Source organism: Ictidomys tridecemlineatus, chromosome X, assembly GCF_052094955.1.
Source record: "Ictidomys tridecemlineatus isolate mIctTri1 chromosome X, mIctTri1.hap1, whole genome shotgun sequence".
Lineage (NCBI taxonomy): Eukaryota > Metazoa > Chordata > Mammalia > Rodentia > Sciuridae > Ictidomys > Ictidomys tridecemlineatus.
Window position 1 is genome coordinate 21684134 of NC_135493.1, and position 18276 is coordinate 21702409.

Sequence of the window (18276 nt, forward strand, 5' to 3'; positions counted from 1 at the left end):
CTAGGAGCAAATGGCAGGGCACAGGTGCAGGTCTGGGCAGGCAGGCCCTGAGGAAGCTGTACGGTATAGACTCTGCTTCTCAGCTGTGTTCCTGGTCGAGCTCATTTTCTCTTCTGGAAAATGGTAAGCAAGAGCCATACCTCTTGACAATTTCTGAGATAGTAGGTACTGGAGACAGTTGACTAGTTTGAATCCTGCCTTACCAAACCGCCCACCATTTACTTAGCAAAAAAAAAAAAAAAAGTAAACTTGAGAAAGTGGGTTAATCTCTTAAGGGCCTCACTCAGTTCCCTTACTTATAAAATGCAAATAATCCAAGCACCTCTTCACAGGTTGTGAGGATAAAGTGAGAAATTGCCCATAAAACTTTCTGTATGTAACATAACACTTTCTGTACATTGCACTCAGTAGTGGTAACAGTGATGCTGCTGCTGCTGCTGATGGAAATGACTTTAATTTTATTAATAGTAGCTGTCTGTGTGGTGAGCAGGCAAGAGAGCAAAGGACCCAGCAAACAGAGGCCCACCACTGGGTGCTACAGGTTCTCAGTGAGGGTGGTCTGAGCTCTGACATTAGGATGCAAGATTTGGTGATGACTGTCATAGTCATCCTCATGTTCAGCAAACTAGGCCTTGTGCTGCCAGGCTGGGCAACTTCTTAGCCTGGTTCCTTTGCCTAGCACCCTGTCCCCAGAGCCTTGGTTCTCACCTCCCCACCACCCCAGAACACAGTGTCTGTTCTGGCCCCAAATTTCTGGCCCACATTTGGCAAGTTCCCAGCATGAGGCTTCTCTCTGTCCCCTCCACACCTCTAGCACAGGCTGGAGGCAGCTGGCTAGGCAGAGAGAGCATGCGCATACATGTTCAGGAGCACACTCACACACAGGCTCATGTGCACATTCTCAAGCCCATGTGCTCCCCCACTGAGCTTCTGGAGCCTCAAGTCCCCACCCCCACCTCAACCTCTCCTCTTCCTCCTCCACCACAAAAGCCACAGGTAACAGCAGCCTCCAGCAACAGAGCAGACACAATACAAAACCAGAGGCAGGCATCTTTGCAAGGCTGTTTTAAGCATCTAGCAGGATGTGAGCCCAGGTGGCTAACGGCTGACTGAGGCCCGAGAAAGCTGGGCTCAACCAATGAGGAGGGGGCTGGGAGGTGGGTTAAGAGTTGCTGCATGGTGCTGAAGGGCAACAGAGCTGGATTGCAGGCCATCTCCCCATGCGTGTTGCGTGTCCTCAGGCAGGGACCACCTTCTTCCTGAAGCTCAGTTTTACTGTCCGTGAAATGTGGAACCTAGACTCTACCCACCTGAGGTTAAGGGTCATCCAAGGATGTGGGAGGATTTAATAGTATTGCCAATGTGGCTGCATTTTAGAAAGTTAAAAGGGCTCCTTGAATGCCAGGGAAACCTGGGATAGTGACATCATTCTCTAACCTCTGGTAGCACCATATTCTAGAGTACCTTGCCACAGTCCCTCCTACTCCATAGCCAAAGTCCTACACTTTCACCTTCCCTGCTGTCATTGGAACAGAGTGCACTTGGGGTTTGGGAGCAGTGGGCTTCCATGTGTGTGGATGGCGCTGGCGTGTGCTCCTGGCTGGCCTCTGGCTCCAGGCTTACCCTGCCCCCCCACTAGATTTGTTGTTCTCCTCAATCCTAAGTAGCTCTCTCCAAACAGATGACACAGTCACCCTTCCTTTGTCTTCCTCTAAGGTACAGCAATTAGCCTGGGGGAGTCCTGCTCCTTCAGCTCTATGGGCTGTAGCCAGGAGGCCAAAGTGGAGCTGGGGACAGGTGGGTGGCCAAAGGCAGCCTTAAGGGTTGGAAAGGCCACAAATTCAGGAGCCAGTGTGGGTGGAAGCAGCTCTGACAATCTCCACTAGGTGGTAATAGGGCGGAGTTCTCCCCAGGACATGGAGCCCTAGGAGTAGGGGCACTGCCTGATTGGTTTTTTATTTGGGGGGAGAGGAAGTAGCTCTAGCAGTCTGGGCTCACAGAAGGGAAGGCATAATTGGCTCTGTTTTCCCAAACTAGGGGCTCAGGGTGAGGTGCACAGGCCTGGGGAGGGGTGTGTGAGCTGCCTGTGCTGCCTGGGATCTGCCTGGAATCTGCCTGGGATCTGTCCTTCCAGAGGGGGCCAAGGGCAACAGTTTCTAGGTAATGGGCCAGCAAGTGCTCTTGGGGCTTGTGTGGTACAGGGGGAGGGGAACTCAGCAAGTCTCACATCTAGGTGGAGGTCAGCAGGGGAGTCAGGAGCCTCTAGCTATTCTGGATGAGGAAGGCAAGAGTGGTGGCTAGCAAAGCAGAGGCCAAGGAGGTGGAGTGGGGGGCACTGGCAGACAGGGGCTCTGTGTGCTTCTGCAGCCAGGCCAACTCTTCCAATAGCTGGCGATTCTGTAGCTCTGGGGCCACCTTCTCCCGGATGGTCTGGTAGTAGCGATTCAGGTACTGGAGCTACAAAAGATAGGTTTGATCTGAGCTACCAAGAAGTGAGGTCTTGACGCCACCCAAACCCTGCTGTGGTATTCCAGATATCCACCTTGGTCCAGGAACCCAGCGACTATCAGGCCTTAGGTATTCTCTGGGGTGTTCCACAGGCAGTTCCCCATGGTGGCTGCTTAATGCCATAGTAATGTTCATGAGGAATGAGGTGGATGAATTTCAGGCCCAAGAATGAGAATAAACAGGGCTGGCATCCCCATTTTACAAAAGAAGAGATTGAGGCCCAGAGAGGGGGTAGGGAATGCTTATTTTTCCAGACCTTGTAGTAAGAGAACTCACGAGTCCCAGTCTCAGCCTTTCCAAGAGTTAACTACCTAAGATTGGGCAGGCTGGCCTGATTGGAAAATTCTAGAAGTTTGGGGGTCTCTGGTGAGCTGGGAAGGTATGCCCCAGTGTCTGTCTACAGTGCTACCAGTGTGGACTCTCCTGGGGAGGGGCAGGGACAGAGTGTCTTGGAGTTAGAGGCATGAAAGTCCCAGAGTGGGGAAGAAGGCAGTCATTCACAGGCTGAAGGCCTGGCAGTGCTGACGGATACTCACCTGCTCAGGGGACAGCAGGCTGACATCAATGAGGTTTCGGTCATAGGGCACGAAGGACACCACTTCAAAGGTCAGGTAGCTCCCTGGGTACTGAGAGCCCACAGAAAAGGTGGAAAAGCAGGAAAATGAAGGAGGAGGAGTAACTATGTTTAAGGGAACATGGGAGCACTCCACACAGAAGCTGCAGGCACAGGAAACTGATCCTTGTCAACCCAAAACAGTGGTTAGATCTGAGCTTTCCAGAATCTCTTCCCTTGGCCAACCATCATCTTCTCTAACACTTAGCCCCTAGGTGCTTTCCTCTTTATTCCTGAAATTTAAACTTAGATCTGTGTTTCTCAAAATGTGGGTATCAACAGCACCTGAGGAGTACATTAAATGTGTAGATTCCAGGATCCACCCCCTAGGCCTACTGGGGCACAATCTCTAGGGCAGGGTCTGGGAGCTTACATGCAAATCAAATGATTTACAAATAAGTTATTAGGGGAGAATCAAAGCCTCTGGGACAGGAGTCCCCTGTGTTTCTCCCTTGCTAGCAAAGTAATAAAACTTCATTTTCCTTTTTCTCAAAAATAGTTATTAGGGTTTTCTACCCATCCATTCATCCATCCATCTATATATCTACTTATTGATTCATCTATCTATAAAGACAAGTAAAAAGAAAGGGGTAAAAGCCTATAATTTCCATCTCTCAGAGAGCTTATGTGCTTAGGAAACTCAAACTACACAGATACATAATAAAAATAGAAAGTCTCTTCTCTGGCCAGTTTCCTTTCTGAAAACATTTCTGGCATATGCAATATATATATTTGAAAAAAATATATGTATATATTTGAAAAGCCATTCAACATGGATCCTACCATACATGCTTCTCTTTACCTTTATTCCCACCTTACTTCATGGTAAACCCAGGAAAGTGCTCTGAATTAGCACAAGGAGATCTACCTCATTCTTTTAAGGGTCGCAGAAGATGTACCATGATTTATTTCAGCAGTTATAGATTTTTAGGCTGTTTCCATTTTTTTTTTACTATGACTGTCAATGTTATAAACCAACAGCACTGTATAAACATCTTGATGAACTTTGGGACTATATCCAGAAGGTATATATTTGGTGAAGGAATTGCAGAGACAAAAGGTACAGGGATTTTTAATAGGCACTTCTATAGATATTGTCAAACTGCCCTACAGAAGTTTGCACCAATTTGTACTTCTCTTAATAGTGAACTGAGAGTGTCTATTTCACCACATACCCATCAACACTGAGTATCATTGAAGCCTCTAATTTTTGCCAATCTGATAGATGAAACATGATATTCTGTTGTTGTTTTGATTTGCATTCCTTTAAGGATGGAGTTGAGCATCTTTTTACATGTGTGAACCATCTGTGTTCATTTTAGTGAATTATCTCTTCATGTCCTTTGCCCACTTTTTTCTTTTTTGCTTTTCCTATTTTTATCCTATTTCTTTGTAAAAGCTATGGTAAAATTAAGGAAATTCACACTTTATTTGTGATGTAACACATTGTCACAGATCTCTCTCCCTCCCTCCCTCCATTCTTGCCTTCCTTCCTTCATTCCTTTGCTGTGCTGGGGCTGGGACCCAGGTCCTTGTGCATGCTAGGCAATTGCTCTACAACATAGCTACATCCCCAGACCACAGACTGCATCCCAAGTCCACTTTGTCATAGTATCTTTTGATATTTTTGGTATTATTTCCATATACACATTTTCTATATAATTTAGTCAGAGTTTCAATATTTTCCTTCATGACTCTGGGTTCTATACAGAAAGGCCCTTTTACACCCTGAGATTATAAATTAATTCATATAAGTTTTCTTCTAGATCTTTTGTGGTTCCATTGTTCACCTTAAAACTTTGGTCCATCTGGAATTTTATTTTGATATAACAGTGATGTTATTCATTTTATTCCCACCAATGATTGGTCATTGGTTCCCCCCACCCATTAGTTGAACAATTTCTTTCCTCTTTACTGTTTTCAAACATCAGCTTTACTGAAAACTAAATTCCCTGAGACTGGGGTTGTGGCTCAGTGGTAGAGTGTTTGCCTAATATGTGTGAGGCACTGGGTTCAATCCTTAGCACCACATAAAAATAAATAAATAAACAAAACAAAAGTATTGTGTCCATCTACAACTAAAAAAAAAAAAAAGAAAAAAAAAAAAAAGAAAACTAAATTCCCCATGTTGTTTATGGGAATTAGAAGGTTTACTTTGGGAATTATTGTTTTGTTGTTCCCAATGTCTGTTTCATCTCCAGTTTCATTCTCTTTTATTTTGTGTTAATTTTTTTAAATATTTTTTTTAGTTAGACACAATACTTTTAGTTATTTTTTATGTGATGCTGAGGATTGAGCCCAGGGCCCTGCACGTGCTAGGCAAGCACACTACTGCTGAAACACAACTCTAGCCCTTGTGTTAAATTTTGACAGGGCTAGTTTTCTTTATTGCTCTTCTTTTTCAGAATTTCCTACTTACCTAGCTATCTTTCCATGTTTATTTTTACAAACAAACTTTACTGTCATTTTGTGAAGTTACAAAAGTATCTAGTTAACATTGAAATTGTGATTGTCTTGAATTTATAGATTAATTTAGGGAGAAATGACATCTTCATAATATGGCGGCTTCTTTTCAGAGAGCACCATTTACTTAAATCTTTTTTATGTTCCTTTAGCAGAGAGTTTTCTCTGTAAGTCTTTTAAAGTTTATATCTAGGTATTTCATCTTGTTGGTTGTTAAAATATCAAATCCTTATCTAATGAGCTCCCTTGGTGATTATTAATGTGCACTGAGAACCAATGATTTAGAGCAGGGATACTGATTCTCTTGTCCTGAAGTGGGACCTGGCATTGGCATTTATGAAACAAACAAGCTTTACAGATGATTCTAACTTGCAGCTTGAGAAACTGATTTATGGAATTCCTACAGAGTCATGGAAGATTCCAAATAAATTCATGCTCACACATTAAATGCCCTTCTCCTTCAGCTTCCATCACCTCCCATGAAGCCCAAAGTCACTACCATTCTGTCCACACTTCCAGCCCATTTCAGTGGTACGTTACCTTGGTCTTTGCTTCCACTACGAGGGCTACATCTTCAAGACGGATCCCAAATTCTCCTTCCTGATAGTAACCAGGTTCTGGGAGACACAGAAAATGCTGATAGCATTAAGCCAGGGTGGGTGGGGACACCCAAACTCAGGCTTTATGTGCCAATCAAGTGGCTGGAGTGCCCCACTGCCTGTCTGGCTCCTCCCTGGCTGTTGGCTCTGGTGGCCCAACAAATTGGCTAAGCAGAGGCAACATGTTAGGCCTCAGATTCCTTCTAAGCCAAACTCTGACTCACCATCCCTCCCTTCTCCCTGTGTGCCACTGTCCTGTTACCCCAGCATTTGGTTGGAAACTCCATAATCTGGACGTACAGCTGAAAATCAGCTCCCAAGAATAATAAGGATGATAAGGGCCGAGAGGGCTGGGTAAGAGTGGGCCAAAACATTTGGGATACAGGAATGAGAGTGGGGAGGTAAGGGAGGGGAGCAGTGGATCCAGGGCTGTGCCCATGCCTGGCTGCTTCCTGAAGGTGAGTGCCTGATTCCCCAGCTAGCCCTGCTCTGGGATTGGACGGTGCGGTGGAGAGGTCTGAGAGCTGTACCTATGGAAGTGAACATGCCCTTGGCCATCTTAATGTTGTTGGACTGGAATCCCACTGGCCCTAGAAAGAAAGATACAGGCAGGTATCAGCTCTCCTATCCTTACCAGCTTGGAGGTGAGCAGGTTCTGGAGAAGAGCAGGTAATTGGGGTCCCTGGGCATCTGTAGCAGTACTTATCTGTCACATCATTGTCTACCTGGAGCTGGCACATACCAGAATAGCCCTGGTGTTTATTTCTCTGGGGTCTATGCCAATTACCACTAGGCTGTGGTCCTCTCTCTGGTGCTCTCTTAGATGCCAAGAAGGCTGTGGGATTGGCCAGCTGCCAGCATGCCTCACTTATCCTGTGGTGCATCACCTCCCCCTAGCAGGGTGACCATGGGTGGGTCATGGCATCTCTGTGGGTCTTGGCAATTTCCATACATGTGAAATACTTTCTTTCATAGGGGGTGTCACACAAGGGGGGATGCTGGAGCAGGGGTTGAGAAGGTACCTACATTCATGCACACACAGGAAGTTGCCAATGCCATGGCCTGTCCCATGACCATAATTGAGGCCAATGTCCCACAAGGCCTTACGGGCAAAGGCTTCCACCATTCGCCCTAGAAGGGAAAAGAGAGTGCCCTCGGTCAGTTGGCTGGATCCCAGACTGTCCACCTTGCCCCTTCCTGATCAACTACCAGGGTAGTGCCTGAGGAGAGGGGCTCCTGAGAAGCAGGAAAGCAAGAAATGACATGGTGACATTGGGCAGGAATGGAGAGAGGCTAATGAATGAAGCCAGTGACATCATGGCTAGCCCAGACCCTCACTGTTTTCAGCACAATGTACATTGTACCTGTTACCTGGGCAGACAATTTTACCACAATTTCTCCCCACCCATTAAGCCTTAGCACTTTGACATCTATTTCCTCTAGGAGTCTTCCAATGACTGCTGCAGCCCACAATGATTTTCCCTACCTCTGAGCAACAGCATTGAATTAGGAGGCAGCAGACCCGGATTTGAGGCCTGGCAATCCTACCAACCCTCTGTATGAACTTGGGAAAGTCTTTCTTAAAAAAAAATTATTTTTTCAGTTGTAGTTGGACACAATACCTTTATTTCATTTATTTATTTTTGAGAGAGAGAGAGAATATTTTAATATTTATTTTTTAGTTCTCGGTGGACACAACATCTTTGTTTGTATGTGGTGCTGAGGATTGAACCCGGGCCGCACGCATGCCAGGCGAGCGCGCTACCGCTTGAGCCACATCCCCAGCCCCTCATTCATTTATTTTTATGTGGTGCTGAGGATCGAACCCAGGGCCCTGGCACATGCTAGGTGAGCGCTCTACCACTGAGCCACAATCACAGCCCCACGAAAGTCTTTCTCTCTCTCTCTCTCTCTCTCTCTCTAGGCTAGATTTTCTCATCTATACAAGGGATAGGATGATGATATAATCCCTGACCCACTAGCTTCCCAGGGTGGCAGTCTAAATTCCATGAAATCAGGGCCTGAGGCTCTGTGTCCAGCCTGGTCTCCAAAACCTACCTGATGTAGCAGCAGGAAAGATAAGTCTGGACAGATCAATGTTTCCCATCAACACACGGGTATATGCCTCCTGATAGGGAGAGGAAAAGGCGATGGGACAGGCAGTAGGAGGAGCCAAGGGAGCTTCCAATGGCTTGGCCTAGGGATGTGTGGGGGTGGGGCCCAGGCCTATGTGTGTTAGCAGAGTGGGGGCGACATCCTCATATATGGGTCACCCAGGTGATAGAAGATGGCCTAAGGAGGCTGAGGAGGACATTTCTGAATCTGGGGCTCAGTTCATGTAACTCTCTTTGGCTGGCCCACAGAGGTCATTATAATGTGTTGAGGACATGCTTATTTTTTAAAAAAAGAATTTAACCTTATTTTTTAAATGTATGTATTTATATGTGATGCTGAGGATTGAACCCAGTGCCTCACCCATGCCAGGCAAGCACTCTACCACTGAGCCACAACCCCAGCCATAGGACATGGTTATGGAAGGTGGTTATAGTGGGGGTGGGGGCAGGAAGACTGTGGGCTGGAATCCTGGATTGGCCATTCAAACTCTGAGGTCTTAGGTCAGTGAATTTCACTTTTCTGTGCCTCAATTTCCTCATCTGTAATGGGATGACAGTGGTATCTAGTTCCTAAGCTTGTTGGGAAGAGGATGTGGACCAATGATGAATGTAACACAGTAAATAAATGCTCAACTCAGCGCTGGCACACTCCTTGAGGGCTTGTAATCATTCTTTAAGTTTTCCTAAGGCCAAGATTGGGTTGGGCCTGATCATTTGGCAGATCAGCCTTCCTGTCAGGGGAGTGGGGGTGGGCTGACCGTGGCATGGCCTCTTCTGGTCACTGCAGTGGTGATGTGGGCTATCCTCTTCACTACCCACCCACATAGGCTTGTCGTCTCGTGCAAGGCAGCCAGAGGCGACAGACCCAACTGGCTAAATTGTGAGCTCTTGGAGTTCTGCAGAGCACTTCCCCTCTCTGTTTTAAGCACAATGTCTGACTTGTGATCTGTTTGCTGAATGCATGAATACAGCTCCCTGTCCCAACCTCTGCCCTAGTTGACCAGACCTCACTGTCCTGAACACCTCCAGCTCCTTTCTGCCTCTGAGGTTTCACTTGTGCCATTTTCCTCTATTTAGAATGCCTTTCTTCCCCCTTTCAGTTGAGTGCAGGGTCAGACACGCAGACAGCACTAAAGAAGTAATTGTGCATTGATATACTGAAATGGAACAAGGTGACCTTGGACCAAAGCCTTGGTGGCCTGCAATCTCTGTGAGGGAGCACTGTGTTTTCTGGCATTAACTTGCTACATGAACTTGGGCAAACTACTTAACCTCTCTGGGCCTCAGTTTTGTTCTCCCAGGCAAAAGGACTCTTGGTGGAGTCTTTTCCCAGGAGGGGAATCCTGGTCCCAACACTTACCTTTTGGAAGGCAGAGGGGGTGCCCCAGTGGACTGTTCTGGTGATATCTGTGGTCCCATCCCTGTGGAGAAGGGAAAACCAATATGATCAGCTCCACTGAGTGCTTATGGGTAGGGGCTGGGCCCTGTGCTTTTCCCACTGGTGTGTGAGCAACAGGGCTGGGATAAGGCCAAATAATGAAGCAAAAGGAAGATAGCCACCATCATCAAAATCCTGCCTTCAGGACTGCGAATTGGTGCAACCACTCTGGAAAGCAATATGGAGATTCCTCAGAAAATATAGAATGGAACCACCATTTAACCCAGCCATCCCACTCCTTGGCATTTACCAAAAGGACTTAAAGTCAGCATATTACAGTGACATAAATGTTTATGGCAGTTCAATTCACAATAGCTAAACTATGTAGCCAACCTAGGTGCCCTTCAACAGGTGAATGAATGAAGAAAATGTGGTACATATACACAGTGGAATATTATTTAGCGAAAAAGAAGAATAAAATAATGGCATTTGTCTGTAAATGGTTGGAGCCAGAGAGTATCATAGTATGTGAAATAAGCCAATACCAAAGAACCAAAGCTGAATGTGTTTTCTGATATGTGGATGCTAATTCACAATAAGGGGGTGGGGAAGAATTGAGGTATTTTGGACTAGACAGAGGGGAATGAAAGGAGGGGAGGGAGTATGGAGGCAGGAATGATAGTAGAGTGAATCGGACATTATTAACCTATGTGCATATATGATTATAGGACTGGCATGATTCTATATCATGTACAACCAGACAAATGAGAAGTTGTACTCCATTTATATATAATGTGTCAAAATGCATTCTGCCAGGTGCCATGGTGCACGCCTGTAATCCTAGAAGTTTGGGAGGCTGAGGCAGGAGGATTGCTAGTTCAAAGCCAGCCTCAGCAACAGTGAGGTACTAAGCAACTTAGTGAGACCTTGTCTCTAAATAAAATACAAAATAGGGCCAGGGATGTGGCTCAGTGGCCGAGAGCCCCTGAGTTCAATTCCTGGTACCCACCCGAATGCACTATACTGTCATGTATAACTAATTACAACAACTAAAAATATTTTTAAAATTTCTTTTATATTTTTAAATACATGACAGTGGAATGCATCACAATTCTTATTACACATATAGAACACAATTTTTTTGTTCACACCAACTCATGTCTTCATACATATATTTTGGATAATGATGCCCATCACATTCAACTATCATTTATTACCCCATGTCCCCTCCCTTTCTCTGCTACCCCTCTGCCCTATCTAGAGTTCATCTATTCCTCCCATTCTCCCTCTCCATAACCCACCATGAGTCAGTCACCTTATATCAGAGAAAACATTCAGCATTAGAACAACTAAAAATATTATTAAAAAAAGATCTATAACACAAATTTCCACTTTAGCATGTATGCATGAAGGGGCTCTGCATAGCTCTCAAGGTGAAATTCACTATATTCTCTGAAAATCACAATGCCCCATATATACTCCTTCCCGATACTACCCATTTGGGCTGGTTTACAACTCTCTGGGTGTCAGGTTAGTTCTAAATGCAAGGCTTCTTCTGGGCTTCCTGGGAGGTAGCCCAGGGTTGTTTCCTTTTTATAGATAGGGAAACTGAAGTTTGGAGAGATGACATTACCATAACATTCCCAGGTTCAGATGTTTCCCATTTATAGGACACTTTTTCAGCTCCTTGAGAAGGATGGCAGAGTCGGCCTTATTATCCTCATTTCACAGGTGGAATGGAAAAGGCAATTGAAGCCTTGAGGCTGTGAGGTGGTCTCACTCCCCAAGCCTCAGCAAAGCCAGGACCAGGGCAAGCACTAACTTTCCACGAAGTTCTCTTCATTATGAATATGAATCTGACTCAGTGATCCAGCGAAGTGAAGCCAGAGCCAGAAGATCTGACTCCCAACCACCAGCTGCAGCATTTCCCCAAGGACAGTCCCTGGGCCAGCACACCCGCCCACCTTGGGAAAGGGGAGGGGAGAAACCATCCCAGGGCCCCAAGGGTTCCTCCTGGGGAGTAGGTCATGGGGCGTGGTAAACTACTTCTTCAGAAGGAGAGAAGAGGAAGTGAGGTGACCATTTCCTCAACCTCACCCTCCTCTGAGCATGCCCCAATCCAAAAAACACCCCCACAAATTTACTTCCCCTTTGCAAGTCGGCCATCTCAAGTATGCACAGCATGGAATTGGGGATTAGCAAACGCTGCTAAACTGAGCCCCTGCCCCACTGCCTGTGAAAGCTATGCTAAGAGCCAGTGAAGGAGTTTTTAACATTAGCACATTCACCATTTCCACCCAAGACAGGTTGGGGGACCCTTAGAAACTACTCTGTGCTCCTACTTCAGTTCAGCACACGCTTTCTTTTGCCTCACCCAATCTTTCCACAGCCCACTTGCTCTCTAGATGAAAAGGGAAAATCTTTGAGGTCAGGTCAGCTCAGATCAGCTCCAGTACATATAATTGGCCACATATTTGGAAGGAATATGCTTAGCCTATTCTTCATGGCTGTCATGTCTTATTCCAGTTGTGCACTGGACAAAAAAAAATACATCTAAAGAGTTGCTTCTTACTTGCCCCTACTTCCAGCCTGACCTGGTCACCTTACCTGTTCCATAGGAGGAGGGGGAGCTTAGGAATATGCATAGTGGTCTTTGGTATGTGGGCTGTGGCCAGAGTCTGCACAAGTGGGTTAGAATATGGGTATGTGTGTGCAATCGGGCAAGGATGTATAATAATGTGCAGACTTAAAAAAACATTTTGCTTGAGAGGAGTCTTCCTAACACTCACAGAAGTGCTGCATATCTAGCTACCTAGCCTACATGTGTATCCCCATTATCCTCGTCTCTGTGTGGTTGCCACTGTGCAGGAAGCCCAAATGTGAAAATGAGAAGGATGTTCAGTGCAGGGTTGGGGGTACATACCAGTACTGTCCCCCAGAATCCACCAGGTACATCTCATCTGAGGACAGCTTGCGATGCATCTCCTTGGTTGGGCTGAGAAGGGGAGAGAACACTGAGAGGGGAGCAGCTTAACCCTGCACTGAGCAATGTGGAGTTCTGAGTGAAAGCAGAGACACTAGCCAGGCATGGTGGTGCATACCTGTAATCCAGCAGCTGGGGAGGCTGAGGCAGAAGGATTGCAAGTTCAAAGCCAGCCTCAGCAACTTAGCAAGACCTTAAGCAACTCAGTGAGACCCTGTCTCTAAATAAAATATAAAAAGGCCTGGGCATGTGGCTTAGTGGTTAAGTGCCCCTGGGTTCAATCTCTGGTACCAAAAAAAAAAAAAAAAAAAAATCGGAGGAACTCCCCCTTCCCTGCAGACCAGGCTCATGCTCTGGGGATATCATTATCTCCCAAAGGCCCTGGGAAAGTATTTGATATCTGTTGCTGCTGTCCTCAGCACACTTCATCCTGCACTGGCCCAAGCAAACCTTTGGGCCCCAGGGAGGGGAGGAAGAAAAGAACCCAGAACGTGGGAATGAGGAGAGCCTCAGAGACCACCCAGTCCAGCTATCTCCTTTTACATAAGGAGAGACAGGTCTACAAAATGACTTGCAAGAGGTCACACAGGAAAGCAAGAAGAAGTTGACCGTGGACTAGGATGCTCCATCCAGTATTCTCTCTCTCTGCCTGCTGCCTCAGAGGGTGGGAGGGCCCCAGGAAGCAGGGCACAGGAAGGGAGGAGACCTTGTGGGTGGGGCTGTAGAACAAGAGTCCTGAGGGTTGAAGAGTACCTACTCTGTCACTATCTAGCTCTACTAGGGAGAAGTAGAGAGAAGGGGCTGGACCAAGGCAGCTGAAACTTGGGAGACACCAGGGGGTGCCACAGGAGGAAGTTCTGGGATACTCCTGGCCTTCCTTCAGAATGATGTCCAACCTCTTCCTGCCATATCTATGCCAGGCTGAGGTGTCTGGTTACCTCCAAATATCGTTAGGCAGGCATACAGTGTTTTCCATGGGGCCAAATATCTAGCCTACAACTTGGGCCCACCGTGGTTGTTTCAGACTGAGTGAAATAGGTTTTTCTTCAGAATGCTCCTGAACTTTGAGAATTAGATAACATAAATAACTCACAGGAAACCAAGGAAAAGCATCTAACAGCAGCCATGCCTCTCTCTTAGAACCCTCAGTCCTGAGTACTCAAAAAGTGCTGGCTTCTTGGGGGAAAAGTCATTCAATTGAGCCTTTTAATTTCAAGGGGACTCCCAACCCCATCCCCCACAGTGCTCAGAGCCTCAAACCTCAAATGTGGACTTTGGGCCCAGAGCATTCCCTCCTCTACCCCAGTCCTTCTTCACCCACAAGATCCAACCCTTGCCACCAGAATCCTAGAAAATTCTTTCTTCTGAAGTACCTGTAGTGGGCCAGGGCAGCATTCAGGCCACTAGCAGAGATGGTTTGGAAACTGGGTCCAGAGGAGAAGTTTTCTTCTCTGGATAGTGCAAAGCAAGAAACAGTCAATGAATGGGCGCTCAGTCTGACTCCATTTAGCTCTCTCAGCCCCATTTCCTGGTTCCATCTCCCCAGGGCCAGTCCTGTCATTTATAGAGCACTTGAGAATGGAAAAGGCCAGACTATAAAGAACTATAGAGAACTCCCCCTCCACCTTCATTTTACAAATGGGAGTGAAGAAAGTTAGCTTCTTGTATCTGAAAACGACCCCAGCCCCGGATCAATATGTTTCTCCTCAACAGTACAGAATGTCCTTGGTGTGGCCCAAGAACCCCCCCTCCCTATTGGGAGCTCTCAAGTGGTGCAGTAGCAAATTGGCCTGAGCCAGCCTCCGGGAGTGTGTGTGTGGGGGGAGCCCGTGTCTGAAGTAGACACTAGAGGGCGCTGTTGGTCATCCCACTTTCAGCGGGGCTGGAGCTTGTCCTCCAACACCCCCTGCCCAGCTCCCAGACCACCCAAGATCCTGTCTCTCCTATTTCCAAATACAAGGAAGATCTTCCTTCCCTCTAAGTAAGTGGACTAATTATCCCTCCCTGCCCCCACCCCCACACTGGAAGATAGTCTTTCACCCTCGGAACTTGTCCACGAGCTCTGCCCCTGAGAACTCATCCACCGTGCCTTTGGGCACATTCTTCTCCAGCCAGACCAAGTACCGGATCACAGCCACAGCGTCCCGCACCTGGAGATTGGGAAGCAGAGAAGCAGGCTGAGGTATGGTCAGAGTGGCAGCCACAGGCTCTGGGACAAAGATCAGCCACTTTGAGTTCTGGAGCTTTGAAAACATGAGGATCTGACTTGCTATTTGATATCAAAGGATTCTACTTAATGTTTATATCTGATCGTAGTGTGCTCATGTTTTCAAAAGCATTCTTATCTTTACAGATGCTTACTGAAGTGTTGACAGTAGAAATGATTTGATATCTGGGATTTGTTTTAAAATAATCTAGCAGCAGAGGATGGGAGTGGAGGTCATGAATGTGGGGTTATAGACAAAATGAGACTGGCTATGAGTTGATGATTGTTGAAGTCAGGTGATGGGGACACAGGGAATCATTATGCTACCTTCTCTCCCATAGCATACATTTAAAGTTTTCCCTTAGAAAAAGTTTTTTTTTTAAAATGAGGTAGCTTAACCTAATTTTAACAAGAATATTCCAGAAAAGTGGGCTGCTGTCTTGCCAGGATGAAGAAATCATTACAATACATAGTTAATATTTAGGGAGTGTTCAAAGAACTGCACACATGTGTGCCCCCCCCCACATATTCTTCATTAAATATCCACTATAATTGTGTGCTATAAGATTATTATTTGATCCTCCTTTTTCTGATAAGGTAACAGGCCTAGAGAAGTTAAATGACTTGCCCAAGGTTACCCAGCTAGGAAGTGGGTGGAGCTGGAGTTTGAACTCAAACACTGTACCTTCCAGCTGCCTCCTGCCTCCACGTGCCCATGCTCTAAACCATGGCACTATCCTGGGAGTGAGGGGGCAAAGGGCAGGTGGGTGCTCAGGAGTTTGGTGTCTGCTCCTTTGTTTCATTGAGGGTCTTTGAAGTCTTTCCTCTCCAACCCATCAGACTGGTAGCTCCCCCAAAGCCCACCTTCCTGCACATGTGACTTACATGGCTGGCCTTGAGGAGTGCCTGCTCCTTGCTATTCTTCACTGCCTTGGTCACCATCACTGGGGAGTAGGTGTCTGCCAAGAGTTTCTCCTGTTGGGGACAGGGAGGGAGAAGAGATCTGGAAGCACCCTCCAAGGCACAGTAGTGTTTGCAAAGGACTGGCAGGAAGTCCCAGCTGAGGTCAGACGTGCTGCTCCCTGGCATGGTGATGCCCTCTCCTTCAGGAGCTCTCTGGCTACACAGATCTTTCCTAATCTTCCTTGTCCAGTTTGACCCTCCCTCCAGAAGGCTTCCTTGATTAACACTGCCTTAGCAGTTCATTTCCACCTGCACTCTAGAATGGTTCAGGAAATGGGCTGTTCTGACAGTGTAAGTTTCCTGTACATATCATAGTGGCTACCATTTATTGAGTGCCTACTGTGTGTCAAACAGTGGGCTTTACATATAATATCTCCATTAAATCTCCAGGGCAACTCCTGTGAGGTCAGGATTCATTTTACAGGTGAGGAAACCGAAACCCAGATTGGCTTAATTACTTGTCCAAGGTCATTGTAGAGCCAGTTAGGAGCACACCTGGGGTTCACTGTCAGGTTTGCTGACTCTAAGGACTGCTAGACCAGGCTGTATTCTCTCTAGCCTCTTCATGGTATGAATGCTCTGTCTCTGTGGACAGACATCCCAGCTTCCTCTTCTTTTGTCTCTTCCCAGTGAGGTCTACAAGGGACACACAGTACACTCGACTGATCAGCTGACTGAATGGCTAAGGGGCTTTGACCCCACTTTTAGTTGACACTTATCAGGCCTGGAGTGGGGGTTAGGTTTCTGTCATGAGCTGGAGCCTGCCAAACCCACCTTGGGTATTACTTCATAGAGCCCATACATGGTATAGCTGGTCCCAATCCAGATCCTCACATCTTCCAAGGCATAGGCCTGGACGCTGTCACGGACTTGGCTGTAGTCCTCAAGTTGCACGCACATGGGGCCCGTGCAGCTGGAATTCAGGTACTGTAGAGTCTCAGGGCTAAAGCGACTCTTGTTTACAAATAACCTGAGTGGGGAAGGAAGACCAGGAGTGTCTGCTAAGGACAAAGCAAAGAACCAGAGACATACACAGTTTCTTTGTTCCTAATAGTAAGAGAAAGCCAGCACAGGAAGCCAAGATTTGGGGTTCATTGGGAATAGAGGTCAAGTGGTCAGGAAAAGCCAACATGAGGTTTCCCAAAGGGTCTTGCTGGAGCAGGTGCCAAGCTAATGGGCAGTCTGAAGGCTATATATTGGGGTGGGGTCAGTGGTGGGGCAATGAGGACAGAAGTTGGAGGAAGTTCATGATAGCAAGCCAAGGAAAAGCCTTACCTGATGGAGGAGTTCGTGAGCAGCGTGTAGGAATAGAAGAAGGGGTTATAGGGGATGTCATTGCTGCGAAGGTTGAAGAGCCCTTGAAAAGAATCAGTGGGGACTGTTTGAGGCTGATCTGCTTGGGGGTGAGCATTTCAGACACCTTTGCCTGTTTGCTTTGTTCCCCCCAATTTGCTGGGTGTACACTTTTATCATCTGGCTCTGAATGGTTCTAAGTCCTTTTGGGTGGGTGGGTGGGGAATTCAAGATACTGATGGGAGCTATAGACCTATCTCCCACCCTTCCCTGTGCAGGTATCCAGCATGAAGCACCCAGTTTTAGTGGGTCTTTAGAATGTCTGAAGCCCAGCTATATGGATTGGGCAAGAAGCCCTGAGCCATGTTGGAATGGAGTAGAGTTACTCTGGGTGTTAAAGTGGGGTCTGTGAGTGCCCTGGGATAGTGGCCAGGCTGGTGAGAGGAGTTTGTTGGTCCTCTTCTCATTAAGGAGACATATGCACTCTGCTGCCATGGTCAGTTCATTCCTTTGGTGGCCTGTGGGCTGGCCCCACCTTGCCTAAGGCCTCCTGGTTTCCTTATTCTGCAGACATGAGCTACTGTTCCCTTATGCCTTTTAGGTCTCACAGGTCATGGCCACAGAGCTCTTAGCAGCTGGTGGGTACATGGTTGTTTGGGGAACAGCTCTGTGTTGTAGGGTCCAGGAGGCTTGTGGGAGAACTCCTGCACCATTTGTGTCCATAAATCCACACTCACAGGCCGTCTCATCAAGTGCCGACAGAAGAACAGCAGTTGGGGCCTTGCTATGCGCCTGCATCTGGCTTCGGATGCCAGATACTTTCTCCTGCCAAGTGCTCCCTAGAAGCAAAGAAGCCCAAAGAAAGTGTAAACGACATATCTTATCTTTGACATTTGGTTCCTGGGAGGGCTCCTTGGACTAGTAGTTTTCCATTTTTTTTTAAACAAAGCAGTAGAATCCTTTCTTCAAACAAACTTTTTTTAATAGTGTAGTCACTAATGACATGGGCTCAGGATCTAGACTGGGCTCAAATGACCTGGTTTTGTCATTATTAGCTTGGAGACCTTGGGCAAATTATTAACCCTAGTGTGTCTTATTTTGTGCATCTTTAAAATAGGGATAGGATATAATAATAGGATCTACCTCAATAGGGTTG

At 46.8% G+C, this 18276-nt stretch overlaps 1 protein-coding gene across 1 annotated transcript in view; it reads right to left on the reverse strand.

Annotated features, from left to right (window-relative positions):
- Positions 1–435: 435 nt before the first annotated feature.
- Positions 436–18276, reverse strand: part of Xpnpep2 (X-prolyl aminopeptidase 2) — a 29559-nt gene continuing 11718 nt past the window's right edge. The window contains exons 8-21 of the mRNA XM_040285231.2: positions 17858–17959; positions 17103–17184; positions 16602–16797; positions 15750–15839; positions 14699–14808; positions 14032–14109; positions 12599–12670; positions 9658–9718; positions 8242–8311; positions 7210–7314; positions 6714–6773; positions 6125–6201; positions 3045–3134; positions 436–2457 (exon numbers count right to left, since the gene is read on the reverse strand). Coding sequence (XP_040141165.1) covers positions 2263–2457; positions 3045–3134; positions 6125–6201; positions 6714–6773; positions 7210–7314; positions 8242–8311; positions 9658–9718; positions 12599–12670; positions 14032–14109; positions 14699–14808; positions 15750–15839; positions 16602–16797; positions 17103–17184; positions 17858–17959 — 1388 coding nt within the window. The 3' untranslated portion in view covers positions 436–2262. The remainder of the gene's footprint in view (positions 2458–3044; positions 3135–6124; positions 6202–6713; positions 6774–7209; positions 7315–8241; positions 8312–9657; positions 9719–12598; positions 12671–14031; positions 14110–14698; positions 14809–15749; positions 15840–16601; positions 16798–17102; positions 17185–17857; positions 17960–18276) is intronic.